The sequence below is a fragment of the Rissa tridactyla genome, chromosome 16 (assembly GCF_028500815.1).
Source record: "Rissa tridactyla isolate bRisTri1 chromosome 16, bRisTri1.patW.cur.20221130, whole genome shotgun sequence".
In the NCBI taxonomy this organism is placed as follows: domain Eukaryota; kingdom Metazoa; phylum Chordata; class Aves; order Charadriiformes; family Laridae; genus Rissa; species Rissa tridactyla.
The window spans coordinates 3,283,032-3,304,333 of NC_071481.1; the positions used below are offsets into that span (position 1 = coordinate 3,283,032).

Below are 21,302 nucleotides of genomic sequence, written 5' to 3' on the forward strand. Positions count from 1 at the left end.
TGGTAAGGAAGAGAATGACTGTTGCAAGTATTTCTAGGAGTATAAGCTCAGCAATTTGGAGACAACTATATTTACTGACAGCAAGCTACAAACCAAAACCTTGTCTCCAAATATGCTTTAATTCTGAGATTGACAAAAAGTCTGAATTCAGACTTCAGAAAACTAGTTTCTTTTTATAGATGGTACAAAAAAAAAAGCACCCGTATCTGGAAATCAACAGCCTTTGGATCTGGTCTGCAGTTCTTCTCAGAGTAGACTAGAATGAAGATAAAGCTTACTCTCATCAGTCATCACAGACCAAGTGCCCCATTACATGAGCTTAAGGGGGACTAAAGAGACTTCTAAATTTTTTTCTCACATGTTTAGTTTTGAAGATAGTTTCATTTATCAGTGTCAAATGGGTTGGTTGCAGACACTGCAGTGACAAGACAAGTAGCAAAATAATTTAGGAAAATGGAGGGAAGTTTAAAACATTTTATAAGTTTTTTTAAGGAAAATAAAGAACAATTATTGTGAAATAAGACAATTTACATTATAACTTTTATTTCCAAAGCTTGGATTGACATGATAGTTCATGGCACATGAAAAACAGAAAAGCAAATCTAGATAAACTGACATGTTTAACAATTACTGACCATATGGGTTATCATGATTTTTACACCAAACATGATGCATTGCAGCCACTTGGTATACCAAGCCTTTGTTCTGAACTCTATAAATTCGGATACTGCTGCACTAAATATGCCATAAAAAAGTTGTAGAGTCCAAAGATGCATTATATCTCATTGACATATTCTGTTCTAGTGTTGCACACATGTTATAAAACAAGCCAACTATACAGTTAGAAAATGAGACAATTATAAAGAAAAAAATTGTCTACGCTAATTCAGAAGCTTCTACATGTCAGCTCTAAAGCGTGCTGAGTAACTGTTTAAAGTGACCCATCAAAATTGGGTATTTTCCAAGCACCCTTTAATTCAGGATGTGTATTTCAAGCCCTGCATGTCTCTGCAACAAGAGAAGACAGGAAATTCCCGGTGCAACAGTCAGATGAGCAAGCTTTCAGTTGGCAGGTCAGTTCCAGCTGGGCCTACCATATTTTGCCACATAATAACATAAGTATCAAGAGCAGAAAATCTATATCAATAGTGGGAAGATTTTAGCTTCCAATATCTAGTATTTTCTAAATTTGTAAATAATTGGTTCTCTCTGAAGCGAATTCCTCCTTTTTGATACATCATCTGGTAGATAAACATGTCACAAGCATTAACCAGCCAAAAACACTTAAAAAATTCTGGATATGTTTTTTAAAGAAATGCATAAAATATAATGTGAAATAATCTTTGGTAATGTTTAAAAATCAAGCTAGCATATATTACCTGCAAATCACATTTCAGATGTAAATCTCATTGCTGCTTTTTTTTTTTTCTTAGTGCATAATCTCTTTCTTTCTTCTAGTAAGCTCCTGATTAGTAAAAATCTTATGAAATGTTCCATACTCTGTAGTCTGGGGCAGGGAGGGGCGAGGGGTGGAAAAGTCCTTAGAGTTGTGTGGGATCCCCATAGATCTGGAATTCTTCAACAATATTTTCCATGGATCATCTTCTCACACCAATACAGAAATAGTCTTTCGTTCTTATAAAATAAGAAACACTTGTATTTTCTGGTGTAGAATGGCATGGTTGCTTGTTTCACCTATTTTCAGGGCCTGTAAAACAAAAAACTAGACATTTTATTGTTGTTACGCAAATGTTAGTTACGTGATTTTTTTTTCCTCCCTCTCCTTGTCTTTCCTGTCACCACTTTATTTCTCTTCCCAGTTCATATTTTGCCTTCTCCTAATGCTTGGTGAATAGTGTTTACTAAATGTTGTGTAGTTTTCTAACTATTTTGGAGTTTGTAAAGCACTTTAGATTTGCATGGACCAATGAATCTTGTTGGTACCAAAACAGCTTCCACAAATGTCCAGAGTAATAAGATAAAGATCACTTGTCAGTGTTCACATGTTATCTAGCACTTGCAGAAGCTGGTCCTGTAATACTTCATAGTGAATTTTACCTCTGTGCAGTAGAGTAATCCAAAACTGGTGCACCTGATGAATATTATAACAGCATGTGTGCAGTATCCAGAAAATTTTTCTGAAGCACATGAAGGGGTTTAGATCACCCACATCGCATTGGCAACTCTTGCTGAATCAACAGGCACCGAATAACATGAAAACAGGTTATTTTGTCAAAACAGAAGCATTAGAAACTTCCAAAGCAATTCCTGTGACCTTGCTCAGAGGATGATGCTTGTTTGAAAAGCCTGAATAGCAATTTACTTACGAGTACCTGCCTGACATCTTCCTTACAACAGCGATGATTATTCCTGCAAGGATTGCAATTGCAACTATGATTCCAATAATTATTCCAACCAGTGCAATTGTTTCCAGACCACCTGAAAGAGGAAATCGGGAATGTTAGCATGTTTCTCACAGAGACTATTGATAAGAGGCTACTGATAGAACTGACACTGTTCTGCTGCATCTCACTCCTTGGGGAAAATTCCCTTATCTTGTGAACTCTCGAGTAGGTTCGGTAAGTTCAGCAGGCTCCTTTCTAGCCTGCAAATATGCCTTTGGGCTGGAGGGCTCCATGTAGATGTGGCTATGGAGATGGTCATCAGATGAACCAGAGGAGGGAATCAGGGAGCAGGTCATAGCTCCTCCTGAAACTTTTATTTAAGAATAGAATGGGCATAGCTAGCGGCTTCTAGAAGGGTATCGCCTGGCAGATAAATTCTCCCTTATCGTTATAATCAATGCTTTTGTTTAATACCTTTTTCAGTTTTCTCTGGTTCCCCACTCAGCCCACCTGTAAAGCCAGAAAGAGAATAATTAATTACTTGTTCTGCTTTATACAGAGTTTTGCATCCCAATTTATAATGGTATATCCAGGGAAAACTTTTATCAACTCCATCATAATGACTTGAGGGCCCTTACTCTTTACTGATATGCATAAGAGTGAACTGCTAAGAACAGTCCTGGTCCAAAAGCCAATATAGAGCACGTGCCCAGTTATTTGTGCCCATACATTCTCCTGTACACAATCAGACACAAAAGCATAGGTACCCAGCAAGCTGTCTGGAAGACAGCTAAGCAGGCATAAGGTAAACGGGTCACAATGCACTTTATCAGCCTTTTGCCCCAATTTGTTGCTCATTGATTACTGTATGGACATGGGTGCAATTTGCCTTGTATGTGCATCACAGTAATTTGCATCTCTCCAGGGAAGGGATGGCAGACAACTTGGCAAAAACTAAGAGGGGAGCCAGGCTGTAACAGTTATCGTTTGTGCATTTGAGGATCTTTGAGTTGGTCAAAAAAACCCCCAACTTTTTTCTAGAGAGCTGTTTGATTTTCATACTAATCATCTGAAAAGAAAGCAAAGGCTTCAGAGAGTTATTGCCTGCCCTGAGGTAGAACTGGAAGTGCACTGGTGAAGAAAATGGTATAGCTACTCATTCCCTTTGTCAGCGCACATCTGTTATGAAGGTAGGATGCAGAGTGATTGTTAAGGAGTAATTTCCCTTTCAACAATCAGCAATGGTACCTTTGAGAGCACATTAAACTTGGTATTTGAGTCTTCCAGATATTGTTTAGTAGATGGCAGTAGAACTTTGATATGATGAAATAGAAATGAAAAGATATTTTTACCATCAATATTTTCTGTGTTAGCTTCGTAACCAGTAGAATTTTCACTGTCTTCTGTAGGGGCAAATGCACTTTCTGTGGTCATCAGTTGTCCAAACTGCAAGAGATTTGTTACATTGTGTAGTCTTGTGGGCAACTACAAGAATTGTGGGGGAAAAAAGAGGGAAAAGAAAGCCTCAGTACATTCAGTCTATGTGTATGAAATAAATAAGCATTTAAATTTCTGTCAGGTGTGTTGTGGATGCTTTCTTAGCTATCACCTGTCGTCTTTGACTTCTGTACAGTGACCAAAAAATAAAAGTAAACTAATTTGTCTTCTCAGCTAGAGGCTGTCTAGATGAGATGACCTCTCAATGGGACTACAAAAGGTGTAGGAGAGGACTGCAGAATACTGCAGACCTGCCTTTTTTAGTGTGTTTTTTTTTTTTACAGTAGTTTGTCTTTTTGGTTTCACTGAAGCTAGTGGAGATATACTAAATTAGATGAGGCACATGGCAGTGAATAAGCAGGTTAAGAATGCTTTCGGCCGCACAGAACTACCAAAACCATTTTCAATTTTTTCACCTTTAACTTCATTGCTTGCAAAGCAAAGCAAAAGCATTGGCGTTACTTTTTTTTTTTTTAATGTTAGAACTCAAGGTTATTCATTATAATTTTAATGATTATTCAAAATCTAAGCCATAAGACAATACCAGGAATATGAGATTAAGGTAACCTAAAGGAACGTTTATTTAGAATGATACTCACCAGGGTTGGTAATTCTTCAAATTCTGTGTCATTTCTGTCTCTGAAATCAATTGTTGTACTTTCTTCTCCTTCTAGAACTGAGCTTGCTGCATAAAATTTTAGAAAATTAATTAAGATTTTACTTGGTAGTCACGTGGTAACTACAGTAGTGTCCGAGAATGATCAGGTGCAAATCAGGGCCTGTCCCCCCAAGAAAGTGGTAGGACAATTAACCCAACTGAAGTGCATCTACACTAATGCACGCAGCATGGGGAATAAACAGGACGAGCTGGAGGCCATCGTGCAGCAGGGAAACTATGATGTGGTTGCCATCACGGAAACGTGGTGGGACGACACACACAAGTGGAGTGCTGTAATTGATGGCTACCAGCTTTTCAGAAGGGATAGGCAAGGGAAGAGAGGTGGTGGGGTGGCCCTCTATGTTAGGGGCGGTTTTGAATGTCTGGAACTCAACACTGTAAATGACAGTGTTGAGTGTGTATGGATAAAAATCAAGGGGAAGGCCAACAAGGCAGATATCGTGATGGGAGTTTGTTATAGACCCCCTAATCAGGATGTAGAAACTGATGAAGTATTCTATAAGCGGCTGGCAGAGGTTTCGCGATCATCTGCCCTTGTTCTTTTGGGGGATTTCAACTTCCCGGATGTCCGCTGGGAATACCACACAGCAGAGAGGGAACAGTCCCGGAGGTTCCTGGAGTGTGTGGAAGACAACTTCCTAACACAGCTGGTGAAGGAACCTACTAGGGGAAGTGCCCTACTGGACCTACTGTTTGTTAACAGAGAAGGTCTTGTGGGGGATGTAAAGGTTGGAGGTCATCTTGGGCAGAGTGACCATGAAATGATAGAGTTTTCAATTCTTGGTGAAGGGAGGCGGGGAGCCAGCAAAACTGCCACCTTGGATTTCCGAAGGGCAGACTTTAGCCTGTTTAGGAGCATGGTTGAGAGTGTCCCTTGGGAGGCAGTTTTGAAGAGCAAAGGTGCCCAGGAAAGCTGGTCATACTTCAAGCAGGTGCTCTTAGAAGCACAGGTGAAGGCCATCCCCATGTCCCAAAAGACGAGCCGACGGGGAAGAAGGCCAGCCTGGCTAAATAGAGAGCTTTGGCTGGACCTCAGGAAAAAAAGGAAGGCTTACATTCTCTGGAAAAGGGGCTTAGCAACTTATGAGGATTATCAAGATATAACAAAGCTATGCAGGGGGAAGATTAGAAGAGCCAAAGCTCAATCAGAACTCAGCTTGGCCACTGCAGTTAAAGACAACAAGAAGAGATTTTTCCAGTATATCAACAGAAAAAGGAAAACTAGGGAAAATATAGGTCCACTGATGAATGAGACGGGTGCCCTAGTGGTGGAAGACACAGAGAAGGCAGAGTTACTGAATGCCTTCTTTTCTTCGGTCTTCACTGATAAAGCCGTCCCTCACACATCCCATACCCTGGAAGCAAGGGGGAAGGTCCGGAGAGAGGAAGATTTTCCCTTAGTTGAGGAGGACCGGGTCAGAGACCACTTGGCCAAGCTGGACATTCATAAGTCCATGGGCCCTGACGGGATGCACCCGCGAGTGCTGAGAGAGCTGGCAGATGTTATCGCTAGACCACTCTCCATTGTCTTTGCAAGGTCATGGGGAACAGGAGAGGTGCCTGAGGACTGGAGGAAGGCTGACATCACTCCAATCTTCAAAAAAGGCAAGAAGGAGGACCCAGGGAACTACAGGCCGGTTAGTCTCACCTCTGTCCCTGGGAAGGTAATGGAGCGACTCATTCTGGATGTCGTCTCCAAACACATAGAGGAACAGGAAGTTATTGGAAGTGGTCAGCATGGATTTACCAAGGGCAAATCATGCCTGACCAATCTGATAGCTTTCTATGATGTTATAATGGGTTGGCTGGATGAGGGGAGAGCCGTAGATGTCATCTACCTTGACCTTAGCAAGGCTTTTGACACTGTCTCCCATAACATCCTCATTAGGAAGCTGAGGAAGTATGGGCTAGACGAGGTGACAGTGAGGTGGATCGAGAGCTGGCTGAGTGACAGAACTCAGAGGGTTGTGATCAGCGGCACAGAGTCCAGTTGGAGGCCTGTAACGAGTGGTGTCCCTCAGGGGTCAATACTTGGACCAATTTTGTTCAATATATTCATTAATGACCTAGATGAGGGGACAGAGTGTATCCTCAGCAAGTTTGCTGATGATACCAAGCTGGGAGGGGTGGCTGACACTCCGGAGGGCCGTGCTGCCATCCAGCGTGACCTGGACAGGCTGGAGAGCTGGGCAGAGAAGAACCTAATGAGGTTCAACAAAAGCAAGTGTAGGGTCCTGCACCTGGGAAGGAAGAATGCCAAACACCAGTATAGGTTAGGGGCGGACATGCTGGGAAGCAGCTCTGAGGAGAAGGACCTGGGGGTCCTGGTAGACAGCAAATTATCCATGAGCCAGCAGTGTGCCCTTGTCGCCAAGAAGGCCAATGGCATCCTGGGCTGCATAGGGAAGACTGTGGCCAGTAGGTCGAGGGAGGTCATTCTCCCCCTCTACTCTGCACTGGTGAGGCCACAACTGGAGTACTGTGTCCAGTTTTGGGCTCCCCAGTTCAAGAGGGACAGGGAACTACTGGAGCGAGTCCAGCGAAGGGCAACCAAGATGATTGTGGGACTGGAGCACCTCCCTTATGAGGAAAGGCTGAAAGAGCTGGGACTCTTTAGCCTGGAGAAGAGAAGGTTGAGGGGGGACCTGATTAATGTTTACAAGTACCTAAAAGGGTGGGTTTAAGGAGGACGGAGCCAGGCTCTTTTCAATGGTTCCCAGCGACAGGACAAGGGGCAATGGGCACAAGCTAGAACATAGGAAGTTCCGTTCAAATACACGGAAAAACTTCTTTACAGTGAGGGTGACAGAGCACTGGAACAGGCTGCCCAGGCAGGTGGTGGAGTCCCCTTCTCTGGAGATTTTCAAGACCCGCCTGGATGCAGCCCTGAGGGATGTGCTTTAGGCAATCCTGCTCTAGCAGGGGAGTTGGACTAGATGATCTCTAGAGGTCCCTTCCAACTCTGAAGATTCCGTGATTCCGTGATTCCGTGATTCCGTGTTTTGGCTACTTTGACATGTAAATTTTGTTAAACATGGGATCTGTGTGGTGTTCCATCTCCCTGCCCCTGCGCAAAATTATTTGGATTAACTTTGAATTCTGCTATACTCTTGTACAAAGCTGTAGGATAGAGAGCTTAAGTACACAACACTTAATCCTGGCACAATTTTGAAACATTGGTTACTAAACACTTTGTCCAAGAAAAGATTTCCTTCTTTTTAAGAAAAGATTGCCCCCTTTTCTCCTGGGTGTATGTGACTACTCCAGATTTCAAGTTAAGCATTAGCTTATGCTTTTCAATAAATTACTTCAAGCATTTTCTAGAATAGTAAGAGCTTTCTCCCATCTTTCAGCTCAGTTCCAGCTGCAATCTTTATTTTTAGAACTATCATTAATGTTTATAGGTGTAGCTATAGTTTAGAAAATATTCCTACACAGATCTATTCAGAGATTTTTCTAAAGTTGCAAACCTTACTTGCCATAATTTCATTTTTCAGGTAACAATGTATGGTCTCCCTTTTTATTCTAGACCTGCATATGTCATCTGTGCTCTTTGGTATAACGGATATTTAAATTTTGGCCTACATAATGTTCTTTCTTTACAAATACAGCCAGACTTCATCAATAGGAAAAATGGGATGGAACAAGGTAGAACACGAAAGATATGGATATGTGAAGATAACTGGCAGTATCAAGAAAATGTTGAAAGCATAAGTATCATTTATGAATCAGCAAGAAACTTAATCAAAACTCTGCCCATCCACAGTATGGTGTTAATGTAGTGTGATATCTCTTGGGAGTTTCTAATTCACCATGATTATAAAGCTAGGTGAGGCTGCTTGTCATGCCATTGCCTGGGGCATAAGAGTTCTGCTAATTCCAGATACCAGTGTTTACACTTAAGCAAAGAGCTAATAATAGACATTGTCCTGAGCAAAAACTTCAGGCAAAAAGCCCTAAAACTTCTGAAAAATTCTTCCATGGATTTAAATTTTGCATCTAACTTCTGTTTATTTCAGCAAAGGGTTGTGCAAACACTTCTGAATCCAGTTTATATTTTTTCAGCATAATACTGAGTTACTGCTCAGAAATACGGCAATGATAGCTGAAGGTTATGTGAATGAGCACCATGTTCATTCTCTTCAAAAAGCAGAGAATTTTTAGAGGGGTTGAAAAAAACCCTGGCTGCTCACACATCATTTGCCTATGATGTATATAAGGTAATAAATGTCAGCTGGTAATAGGTTAATTATGAACAAAGAATACCTAATCCTTTTTTCCTTTGCAAGATAGTTTGATACCACTAATTTGGAAAATAGTAAGGGGTAGATTGGTAGTGCTGTGTAGTGATCTCTTCAGGGAGGAGGACAGCTATTCGCATGAGTTACTTACAAACAGAGATTTACTGTACCATTTAAATATTTTATGTAAGAGAAATATTCATGGCCTGTTTGTTTTATTCAATCTTAACACTGTTTCTAGTAATTTCATCTGTTTTTATTTAGTGACTTAAAAACATTCTCATCTCCTCTGTATTTGAAGTTAGACTATTTCTGAATTGCTAGTCTAGTTCTAAATACTGACTATTTCTTTATACTTTAGGACTTTAATACTCCTAAATGTACCACCCTACTTTGTGTTGTATATGATAGGTGAATGATTTGACATTGGAAATAAATTATTTCTGTTTTTGCTTGAAACTCTCATCTGAATTCTAATAGAAACTTGAAAATATTTTTCCTTGCTTCCCAAACTCATTTTTGAATCAAACTAAAAATTTTTCATCCATCTCTAGCAACGTAAGACTGAAGCTTTGTGCCATCGCCAAGAGGCTAAACACTGATCTAAACTTAGATTTCTAATTCCAGGTTTACTCAAGTAAATAGAATTTTATATTTTTATACCTTTATAAGCCTGAATACAGATAGACTTTCTATTTAAGAGCCAAAACGGTGTGTAAGTAGTACTTTAAGCACTAACAGATGAAGAAAGCATATTCATGTTATGCCAACATGAGGCCTAATATAGTCGCTAATTAAGCCAGACAGTCTCTGAAAAATCACTTTATAATCCATGGAAAGACTAGAACAGGCCAGGGTAAATCATATTTCTAAGTTAGATGGTAAAAATAATGTTTTGGTCATTTTTGATTAAATACCTCACATGAGCAGCCTTGATAATTTTCTGTTGACATCTCATAAAGGGGGCTTGACTTCTAGGTGTGTTGATTTAGCCACCTTCTAAATATCAGGACATTTTAAGATATGGCACTACTTTATAATACTTACCTTGTGCTTGTAAAGTAATGCCTTTAAAGGACAATATTGGGATTATTCTATGGAAAGGTTAAGTGTAAAGAAATAGCAACAGAGCTCAACAACATTAATTGTGTATTGATCAGTTTACTTTGTAATCCTAGTCGGAACTGAAAAAACATCCTTTATTCACTAGTGGCAAAATAAGCACAGATGGAGAAAACCAATTACCAGAGGAAAAATCCCAAGCAGAAACTGAAATAAGTTTTGTACGTTTACAACAAGCAGCTTATTCTGAGAAGCTGCTTATACTCTTGGCATGCCAGAAGCTTTCAGCCCTGAAGAATTAACCGATAGTGAAGGCAGGAAAGGAAACAGTGTCACAGAACAAAGGTATAGAGAATTAGTGAATGTCACAAAGACGCATGAAATAATTATTCTTTGTGGGATAATGTTATTGCAGATTCTTGGCAATGAGTGACATGTAGAAAATCTATTTCAATGCATTTGCCCTCAGTGAACAGTGATTGACAAAAGGAGGTGGCCCAGATTAATCTTGCCTAATTTTAGGTTCTTAATAAAGGTGCCTAAATAAGGTGTCTGCCTGCCCTTATCTTTTATAGTCTGTAGGGAAAGATAAATACTTCCAGAAGGTAATTTAGCTCACCTGAGATTTGGGTCATCCTTGGTAGTGCTGCCTTTCCTTAACTGTAATAAGCTAGAATAATGTGGCTCTGCGGTTAACTTCCTAAAGCTCACTGATGGAACTGATTCCTGTCAATGTGATGGCCTTGTCCCAGCCCTATCCAACCTGCATCACACTGTTCAAACTGAGGTCCTGGGTTTGCTGGAGATGAGTCCCTGGACTATATTTCCAGGTTTATTTTTCTGGTCAGACACTGGGGGTGGTCTGGGTGGTAGTTAAGCAGACACTACTGAGCTATTACCAAAAGAAAGGCTGGGAAGTAATTTGTTATCAGTGTTATTGCATTTGTAGGAAGGAATATTTGATACTAGACAACTCTTTGTCAGAGGAAGTCATAATAAAGTAAAAAATATTTACATGAAATTGAGAGAAACTATTGGACTTGAAATGTCTTTCCCTGTACCCAGTACAAGACACGCACACCCCTGACATCAGAGAGATGTAAATGGGATGTAAGGATGTATGTGGTTTAGTCATTTGTTGGTTTCATCTGATGTGGGCCAAATGTAGCAAGAGCCATAGGATTAAGTAGTGTTGCTGCATATGTTCTTAATATTATCTTAGAGGAGGCTTTAAATACAGTGCCTCACAGTGCTATGATTGTCTCCTACTGGCACTATGGCCTCCTCAGTTTGCAGCTATACATTGCTGCGGATGTGAATTAATCATTGCATCTCTTTTTGCCAGAGTTCCAGCTGGGTGTGTTTCAGTTCAAAGTCCCCAGCTGCTATCAGGCTGCAACTTCTCACACAAGGAGAAAATTTGATGTCTTTAAAAGTTTAATACTGCTTTGAAAATATCCTATGGCTAAACATCCCATGACCTACTTAGGGGAAGATGAGCTCACTACTCATTCTTATGCACGGAGTGACAGTTTACTAGAAAAACCTCTTAGGGTTGCTTTGAAAGCACAGTGGTTGTGTTGGAAAGGAGAGTGAGTTGTAAAACTGTTCTTCATTAGCATTTCTTTCAGGTATCTCCAAAACCAACAAAGATGCTTTTGAAGATTAAAAATGTTGTAGGATCTTGTTCCTTTCCCAGCAGTCTGAATAAACCCAGACACTAGTGGGCAAAGGCAGTTGTAAGCCTGTATTTTAGCTTGGTCCTTGAAATAGGAAGCCCTCAAAATAGAATGAGTTTCCATCTCTGCGATAAGAGACCAGTAGGTAAAAATGGCTAACACTAAAGGATTCTCTCTAGCAAGAACTGAAATAATCTTTATTGCTCATGGCCCCTCTGCCTCTTAAATAACTGAAGCTTCTTTTTTTATAACAGCTAAAAAATTAACTAGCAGATTAACTGTCAAACAAAAGCTTTGATCTTAAAATTCAAGTTTATTTTTATCTGTATCTTATTGATATCATATTTTATCCTATCCAGCTAGGTAGGTGCTTTGTGGAATGCTTCTCTAGAAAAGCAAGGGAAAGAATTTAGTGGGACGAGTCACTTGGGAGATACCACTTTTCTGTTTGAGATATTACTGAGCTAACTATCTGGAGTTGGCTGATGTTTTTCAGTATCTGCTTCCTGAATGGTTACAGACCAAGTGGTGTTGTTTGAAGGACTGAGTATGGATGTGTGTGTTAGCCATCCTGTCTTGGCCATGTTTTACTCAGCGTTTATGTCCTGATACAGGAATTCCCATTCAGAGGAAACATTCTTCACTCACAGCCCTTAATTTGATTGTGAGCAAAGTGAGTCTTAAAGTCAGTATCTCACTATTGGAACCTTGTTCAGCTGTAGTTCAGTGGAAACTTTTATTCATGGTGGTGGAAGTTTAACAAAAATGTATGATTTGATAAGGTATCTGCCTTTTAAACACATAATGTCTCAGCAGCAGCTCTGTAGTTTTCAAATACAATTTTGTCGGTTATTTGGCTTCATCTTCAATTTAAATGTATTCCACAGTCAGGTCCAAAACCTACCTCATCAGCTTATTTTTCTCTGAAAGTAGTTTTCCAGTATTTTGCTATAATTGCTTAAGCATTTTCGGATATTTTAAAAAAGCTTGTAAGTGTCTCTCTCTCTTTTTTTTTTTCTTTTTTTTTTGTGAAATGGTTCAACACTGACAAATCTAGGCTACAAAATTGGGCTTTGAAAATTTGAGGCTTTGAAGAATATCATATAGTGGATTCTGGGGTTTGAGTCTTTGGGCAGTTAAAACTTTCAGACTTAAGAAAGGCAAGGAAGTTTCTCTATGAGAACTAAAATTTGTACCTGTGGCTCCTGCAAAATTCATGACATCTGCGGTATCTGTAGTCTGTTTGGGGCCACAGCATTAGTATTTTCTCTTTTTTCGTTAATTCTTTCTGGAAGTTGGAGTAATATATCATGCCATGATAAAGAAATGCCCTAGCATATGTTTAAGTGTCTAAACTTCGTTGTTCAGGAGGAGGTATGTACTGTCTGTCTAAATCCTGAAGAGCTTAATGCAGTTTCTTTATACAAAGACTGCCAGCTTTGCTTTATATAATGAAGGAAGCTGGATGACAAAACACCATGAAGTTTGGAAAGTATCTGCCAGCTGAAAAATGTTCATGATGCACAAGGAAGGATGTAACTCAGCCTTATTTAGAGTATGACTGACTTTGTTCAGGTATTCCATGTAGCTCATGATGACAATGTTTTGCTGAATTGTCAGAAACGTTTCCTCTGGTCACCACACCCTACTACAGATGGTTTCTATTGCTGTGGCTGGCTCAGCCAAAGGAACAAAGCCAGAGTTTAAATCTACGGTGCCAAGTGGCAAAGAACCACTTGGCTGTTTCTGGAGTAAATCACATGTCTTCTGAATGTTACAATAGCCTACGTTGCCCATATATAGGATACCCACAAAATGTATTTTAACTAGGCAGCCATAGAGAAAAATAACTGCTCTTCAAGTGCTTGCTAAATGTATATGACCCACAACCAAAGTTATGAAACAAAGCCACAAGAGGAAAAGGTGGTAACTTACTAAGCTTTCTCTTATGCATGATAAAATCCGCCACAGAGCTGTGGGCATTAAGAAGGAAGAGACTATTTAACTCCATTACGGGATATTCCTGTAAAATATTCCTTGCAGAACTAGAGATGAGTCTTCTAAGGTTTATGCTTTTAATAACGTTGCTGTATCAATCTCTGATTTCTTGTCTGGTAAGTACACTGACTTCAGAGTTGCTATCCCATGAATGTGGGATAAAACCACTTTCTTATTTGTTTTCTGCCCTGTGACTGTGTGCCAACTGTTTGCAGTCTTACTAGCAATTTCTTTGTTTTCTCTGAGCAGTAAGGGTTTGATTGAGCCAACAAGATTGTGGAGTAGCGATCAAGGTCTTAAGTCTCTTTTGCATCGTTCTGTAAATGACACCTAAAACTTCAGCGTTACAGTACTGTGTTGTTCGCTCCATGGCTGATAAGGCATGAGCATTGGAGCTAAGACAAGGAGAAAAATACAAAATTTCATGTAATGTATGGGGTGTGCATCAGAAAGCAGAAAAATCTGTGTCCAAATATTGGGATTTGTAAATGCAGACAAAAGGAATTAAGAAATGACCTCTAATACAGTAATAAACTAATCTTTTCCCTGAATCACTTCCTTCCCAAAACTCTGAGCTGCACTTTCACAGCTGCTTTGATGAATGTTACTAACCCCTTGTATTTGCCAGCGGATGTTTGCATGATCATTTCTTAACTCATTTGTTTGAAATATGCCTTCAAAACACTATAACTGGAAACTGGTTAGGCTTTAATTTTCACATAATGATTTTTGGCTAGCTGCTTTATATTGCCACACAGCCAGCAAGATCCATTCAAATATGTTTAGTCTAACTTTCATACTAATAACATACTAGCTAATATTTGGATGGGTTTCATAGTCATAAAAACATTTTAATATGCATTTGGAACTAAGCGTGTCCCCTTTACAGATTTAGCAGCAGCTCATATACTACTGAAGCCCAAGAAAGTACGTTTGCCTGAAATGGTGTACACAGTAGAATTGTGCCCTCACAAAGAATTACTCTGATGCAATTTATGCTGGATGTTGTAGTGTTTGTAACCAACAAATACAAAGATGGAAAAACACAAGGAAGTCATAAAGCAACATGAGAATGTGCACAGCATCACGGGTTTTTTCTCCATTGAGAGTCTTTGGCCAGGCTTCTGAGACAGTTGGAAATCAATAGTAAATTTGTGTCTTATTTTTTCTCATTTGTTTGTCCTTAGAATATCCCAACATATCTATACTCCCAATCCTACATCTTTTCTGAAGTGCTGTGTAGCAAGTTGAGCACCACACAGCTATGTGAGCTTTGCTGCAGCATTATTTCAAACTGAGGGTATGGTGTGTGCACACACAAATCCGAGGAGGCCCTTTTAGCAGCTGCCTGGCTGCAGCGTGGATCCGGGCTGCAGTGAGTAGTAGGACCTGGCAGCATTTGGGTTCCATCCTGTAGTCCCTGACCGCATCCAGACAAAAAGCAAACAAACCAACAAAACAAACGTGCAACTGAGACAGACCATATGTTAGAGCTGGGCAAACAGTAGTCATTTCTGTGGTACACATGTATGTATGGCTTGCCTCAAATGACACAAGGAGGAAACACTGAATGCTTCTGTCAGAGCCCAACAGCCTGCATGCTGTGGGCTATCCTTCCTTTACTGTTTTATTTATTATCTATTAAAGTGCTCTTTTGTCTCTCTAGGTTCTCAGCTGCTTATTTTTGCAGATTACTTACAAGTACTACATCTGGGTAAATGCATTAGTTCAGTGGAAGCTGTTCAGTTACAGGAGCTGGGAATCTGGCCTCTCTGTTTCCAGCGTTCACTGTGCAGCCGGAGTTAATGAAAGGTCCATTTGTGAGCTTTTAAATATGACGATTTCTTTGCTTGTAAAGTTACACAGATTCAAAAACTAACTTTTGAGATACAGATGGGCAAGCCTCTGTTTTCCCCGTGAAGAGGAGAAAGGAAATTTTATCTGTTTTCTGCTGGTCTTTTACTAGGACCCTGCAGAACGCATACTCACTAACTGAGATCCAGTAAGATGTTTTTCTCCTTTTTGTGATAATTAAGTTTCGGATATTGGACATGTAGAGCTAGATTCATAATATGCCAATGCAGTTTACGAAAGGCATATATGGGGACGTGTGCAAGTGCAGTTGTTCATGATGCAGCCAGACGCAGGGTGAAAGGTTTTGTCGTGCTTATTTAGTAGAAAACTGTCTCCCTTTTGGAGTCACACGTGACTGTTCATTTCGGTTGTTACTGCCAGAAGTTACAGAATTTAATTTTCAGAAGAGTTTAGAATTGCCTGAATTCATTGTTTAGTTTTGCCACTGAACTGGCAACAGAGTTTGGGTAAGTCAAGATACTTTTGAAAAAATCCCTTCTTGTAATTTTGTCAATTCTGGTTTTTATGATTTTGAAAAACATAAAAAAACTTTTTAATCTTTCACGGTTGACTGTAAACTTCCACTTCTTTTCTTATATAAACACTGTCAATGTGCTTATTTTTGTAAAACAACAAATGTAAAGTAACATGACCTAGTATAAACCTGTTTAATTTTGAGACTTGCATAAGGAGTTATAATCTAATATTTGCCTCTAGGTAAGATTAGGCACGTGGACAGTTGATACAGCTCAAGTGACACGCGGTAACTTGTTTAACAATCATGTTAATTTCTGTTCATGTTATGTGACAGCCAATAGAGTAATCTCCTCCTCTGCAATGATACTTGCACCATGGGAAAGGTTTCAAATTAGGAAATGTGTTGCCTCTGTAAAACACTCATTTGAATGCTTGTGCTTTTAATTGTTCAATTAATGCTGTGCCCAGAAAAAATGTAGGCCAGCTTCCATTTCAACTCATTTGGTCCGATCCTGTGCGCTAAGATTTGCTTGAGTTTTTATACCGTGAACAGGATCACGGGACAAAAATGTATCTGCTAATCATTCAATAGGAAATGCTTTAGTCAAAATTCATCAGCTTGTGTAGTGCTCAGGGCTGTCCTTGGTTGAAAGACAGACAAAGTACTTGGCTGTTTAAGTCAGGATTTAAACTGTGAATGGTTAACACAAATAAAGCATGTGTGAATATGTTTTAAGTAGACAGTGATGTAAGATTTGTCACTAGATTTTCTTGTATTTTTGCTAATTTCTGCCATTAATCGTATTTGGAAGCTCACATATGAAGTGTGGAGTTAATAAATAAGCTAATTCTCCTCCTTCTCCACATCAATACACTATTTTATGCTTTTACAGCTTTGTCTTGCTTTATGTGACCCAATTAGAGGAGCCTTTTTCCTTTCTTTTGGAAACCATGGTGCTGACTTTGGGACCAAATATTCCTGTTAAGTATAGCACAAACAGGAAATTTTAACAGAAAGATTCATTCATTTTTAACTTACTAATGTTAGATGTAATTTGCATGTTCTCTATGAGAAAAGAATGTTTAAGCATTACTGACTTTTTCTTTAAGATTCATAGGCTTTCACTGAAAGTTACAACTGATACAATAACAGGACTATTTTTCAATCACGTTTCTGGTTCACAGTTGTCCTGTGAAATGGTTTCCACACCTCTGGCTTTTTCTGAAGTTGCGGCAACTTCAAGGCAGCAGATACTGATGAAATTACTCAAATTGTGGATCACTACCTGGAAGGGGAAAAATGCTATGCTTACAACTAGGATCAACAGCTGAATTCAATTTATTTGGCAATTCAAGGAGGAATTTGGAACCAATAATTATCATTTTGGAAATACGTTTCCTGATTGAAACAAACCTGCTTTTCTTGATGCAGTCTCAATCCAGAAAATGGAATGCCCAAATATAACAAAAGAGTAGCTACAGGTTTATTTATGGCCTGATCAGGGTTAAGGGTATCAGAATCTGATAAGGAAATTTCTTTCTCTAAAACCCTCAGGCCAGATTGTCTGCCCCAGAGGTTCAGGTACCTGAATATACCCACCCTGCCTAGAACTACACAAGCCAAAAAGTTCTCCATCTTCACTGTCAGCGCAGTCACAGATTGCCAGAGGTGGCATTGTCATTTTAAATCTGTTCTAACTTGTAATTGCTGATGGTTCTCAGTAAACAGCAGTGATACACATGCTAAATATTTGTGACTTGTTTATTTTATATCTGAGTCCATTTTCCTGGTGTATCTTTTGGAAGTTATCCTAAATGACTGACCCCATGTGGAGAAAAAGTTGTAAAACCTAAGCAGACACAGAAAGCCTTAAATAGTGTAAACCATGTTCTAGATCCAACTGTGTTCAGTGCAGACTGTACTGGTAATAAAACAGAGGCAGACCTTGTAAGCAGGAGACATTTTAGCATTTTTCTGGCTAATAGGGTTTCAACCTGATTGTTGCTGGACTCCTCAGAGTGGACAGAAAATATGTTTAAAAATTCCCCCAAAGCCTTAAGATGAAAGACCTTTCTTCCTGTAATTCTAGTATCCTAGAAACTGCTTATGGTAATTCAATAAAACTGTGATAGATTTTGCCTCTTTTCTAACTGCTTCAAACTTTGGTACTTTTAACATTGATGCTTTTTAAGGCTAAGCTAGCTGGGTGAGCGTAGGTGCTTATCCCAGAGAAAGCCTAGAAAGCAAGCTTTGGGACTTGCCTAATATCTGTTGATTTTAGATTTTCTGTGAAATTTTGAAGCATAACTTGAAACTTTCAGTCTGCTATTCTAACACACAGAACACTAGGAATTCCTATTAGAAGTTTCAAGCCAACATCCACGCATACTGTGTGTTGATATAGCTCCACTATTTCCAGCAGAACAATACTGACTGTCACCAGGCCCAAATCAGGTCGTATGTTTCAGTGAGAGACCCCCCCATCCAAGTCGGACAAGGAAATTTATACTTTGGAGGACCAGTGGGTTGAGTTTCAGGTTATTGTTTTCGGAGCACTAATAGTTGGAACATGTTCGTAGCAACAGTAGCTGTATTTCACCACTACCGGCATACTTTCTGTTTGCGCATCCATCATACATCAGGCACACAGCCTGATGGCCAAATCATGCATAATGAATCAAATACTATGTAGAAAAACTGAATTTGAATGTTATGTTCCTGGAATCAAGTACTGATCAGGGTAATTCAGATTTACTGTTAACAAATCGGACTCTTCTCCTTTAGCTGTAAAAAGACTTGAACATCCGTTTTACCTTAAAGTGTATGTTGGCTTTTTCTTATAAAATTCAAAAGAAACAGTTTGTCAAATAAACTTTTCCTGAGTAGATACATAACACTTTTCAAATCTGTCTTGGGTAATAATTCTTCCTGTTTTAGCTTCCCTCACTTGCATATATATATTTCTTATGGCTAAGTCAGTATTGGCAAAACCCTGCATAAGGCTCCGATTCTAAGCTGTTGTAATGCCTCTAAGCGCAGAAGCTAAATTCTTGAATGGAAAGATTTATAAGTTTCTTTCATAGACAGTTTCACCACCTAAATGTCAGTTACAGCTAAATGATTGCTTGCAGTCTCCTTTGCGTATATTACAGTGCAACTGAAGACATTTCCAAGGGCTGTAGATGGTAACGCCTTCCCTAACTGCTTGCACCGTTCTCCTTCCCTAACACAGACACACACAGAAAATTCTTTTCTGAAAACTTCTGATATGTTTCTTTCCTGATTACAGCCATAGTAAATGCCCAGTAGTAGCTTAAGAATTCAAAAGAAAGTTTTATAAACAGGACAGAGCAACTACATAATTGCCTATGAGTAAGCGCAGAAACTGTTAAATTACAGGAAATGACTGGAAATAATTTTAACCAAAGTTTCTTCTTACCTTCTTCAGCAAGTGCTATGAAAGGCATGCTCCCTAGAACGAAGATGAAGAATTGAACTTTAATAAACATCTTTGCTCTGCTTAGAGAATAGCTTTCCAGTGCTGAGGCCAGATGGATTCAAATTCTGATTAATTGTTTTAGAGACAGGAGAGACTTGAGATGACAAAAAGAAATCACTGCAAAAAATACTTTGGTATTCCAAATATTCCTTTAGCTGCTGTAGTCTAACGGGGGAACGTTTTCCCGGATGATAACTTTACAGCTAAAGAAAGCTGCGTGGAGTCAGCATTATTTTCTTTAGCCAAGGGGTGGGAGCATGCCTAAGGTGGTCCTCCAAGACCAGCCAGGCCCGCCCTCTGCACTCTGTTTGGTCAGTACTAAAATTATGATCTCAGCTCAGGTTTAAAGTTACAGGAGCTGTTGTGGCTTTCAGAAGACTTTTATTTAGCAATGGGGGAAAGGGTGTTTAGGCAGAGCGAGGTATTCAGGGAGTTCCCTCCCTTCTGCAAACTGACCTTAAAAAATATTTGAGAAACAACACTAAGGACATTTTCCCTTTTATTTCCATCAGTGAACTGATGTTTTTTTCATTTTGAAGTGAGCCCCCGTGTTTGTTCGAGCAAGTGTTGTAGTGAATGGGCATTTAGGGATACTGAAATAGTTTTAGGACAGGTTATTTAATTCTGCAGTAAATACGGTCTGAATTTTTCTGCATGTCTCAGTCTCCCTCAGCTTGTGTCCTCAAGTGACATCCTAGCTGTACTCTAGCATTTGTCTCTGGCCACAGGCTTGCTGGCCTCAGTGTGCTAATATCACCCTACAGAGACAGCGGATTGTTCCTTTGTGGATGTAACTGTTAGTAGAGCTGTACAATGGTCTGTACAAGACTAGTTACTTTTTTCTTGTACATGTTTCTGTGCATCAGCATTGCATAGCATGTATGCAAGACTAGATTAACCCTCTACCAACATCTGTAACATACTTTTTCTCCCAAATAATGGTTTTTAGACAGGAACTGGGGCTGAAGCAGGATTTGGAGAGCAATGATTTATATTAATCCTATTCTTAATCGTCCCTTGTCTTGGGCAAGTAATAATATACAGATTTACATCTATTTACAAATGTGATGAGTTTTAATCAGTGCTCACCTGTGAACTAACCATACCAGTGTGCCACAGAGCTGAGTGGAGGAAGTATGTGATCTTGTCCCTCTGTTTCTGTACATGGAAGTCCTGCAGAATGTCCTAGGACATCAGACTCTGAAGCATAGCAGCAGAAACCTAGATTTGTTTCCTTTCTGCTGGCAGTTGTGGAGGAGGTAACCTCTGCTGAAGAGCAGGCCAGACATGTGGGAGAGGTTTTATCTATTAAAAAAAAAAAACAAAACAAACCACAAAATAACCCACAAACCACCAAACAAAAAATACCTAAAACGTGGCTAGGTTGTTTTGCTCAGTGAGTGTGAGTCAGAGCTGTCATTAACACAACACTTCGCACTATAAAGGAGCAAAGCAAGTCTACACGTAAGCAGCGATACAGTGATGTAAAAAGAGGGTTGCAGATGGGAAATGCAACCCCTTCCATAGGGCTTTTCGTTACTTTTGGAAGTGATAGGTGCCAAAGGAATTTGTTAGCTATAGCTATAAATTATGGTGCTATAATTGTGTTCTTTGTATTGAAGATCACTAGGAGAGCAGGATAAAAACAGTCAATGCTAATGCAATGAAATGACAGGTGATATTGGCTTACTGTCTTTAGAAAAACAGTAAATTAAATATTCCCATGTACTAACTTTCAGCATGTCTTGAATCTTAAAATCTGGGATTAATTATTCCTTGATAATGCTGCTTCAAATTTATTTAAAAGAATGTTTGCTTATTGAGAAACGCCGCTAATATGAAACTGAAATTTGCTAGGGGAATATGTCAGTTTTAATGAAACTTACTTTGAAAAATTGAAACAAATAATTTTTTACCTTACCAGAATGAAATGTTTGGAATTCTGTATGTATTTTCAGAACAAAAAAATA

General features: G+C 39.3%; 2 protein-coding genes across 6 annotated transcripts in view; one reads left to right on the forward strand and one right to left on the reverse strand.

The window, feature by feature from the left end:
- The window catches only part of LRRC38 (leucine rich repeat containing 38), a 66,615-nt gene that overhangs the window by 11,334 nt on the left and 33,979 nt on the right, over nt 1-21,302 (forward strand). The gene's annotated exons all lie outside the window — the stretch shown is intronic.
- PDPN (podoplanin) lies at nt 527-19,588 on the reverse strand. 5 transcript variants are annotated; one of them, XM_054222610.1, is made up of 6 exons: nt 19,273-19,587; nt 4,442-4,527; nt 3,698-3,791; nt 2,820-2,855; nt 2,328-2,439; nt 527-1,708 (listed from the first exon to the last, which is right to left on the reverse strand). In XM_054222610.1, the coding sequence occupies exons 1-6, from the start codon at nt 19,340-19,342 to the stop codon at nt 1,702-1,704; spliced, it is 405 nt and encodes a 134-aa protein (XP_054078585.1). In that variant the 5' UTR covers nt 19,343-19,587; the 3' UTR covers nt 527-1,701. The 5 variants fall into 5 exon arrangements, with proteins under 5 accessions (XP_054078585.1, XP_054078581.1, XP_054078584.1 ...); XM_054222606.1 differs by having other exon boundaries at nt 3,698-3,830; nt 19,273-19,586; XM_054222609.1 differs by having other exon boundaries at nt 2,334-2,439; nt 3,698-3,830; nt 19,273-19,585.

What these genes read in the sequence shown, in the direction of transcription:
- PDPN (XM_054222606.1), bottom strand. Translation starts at nt 19,342, where the DNA reads ATGTTTATTAAAGTTCAATTCTTCATCTTCGTTCTAGGGAGCATGCCT. An exon ending in TAACACAGAAAATATTGATG is followed by an intron (nt 2,856 to 3,697) that starts GTAAAAATATCT and finishes CTGGCTTTACAG; the next exon opens with GTGGGCTGAGTGGGGAACCA. An exon ending in ACCAGAGAAAACTGAAAAAG is followed by an intron (nt 2,440 to 2,819) that starts GTATTAAACAAA and finishes TTCCTCTTTCAG; the next exon opens with GTGGTCTGGAAACAATTGCA.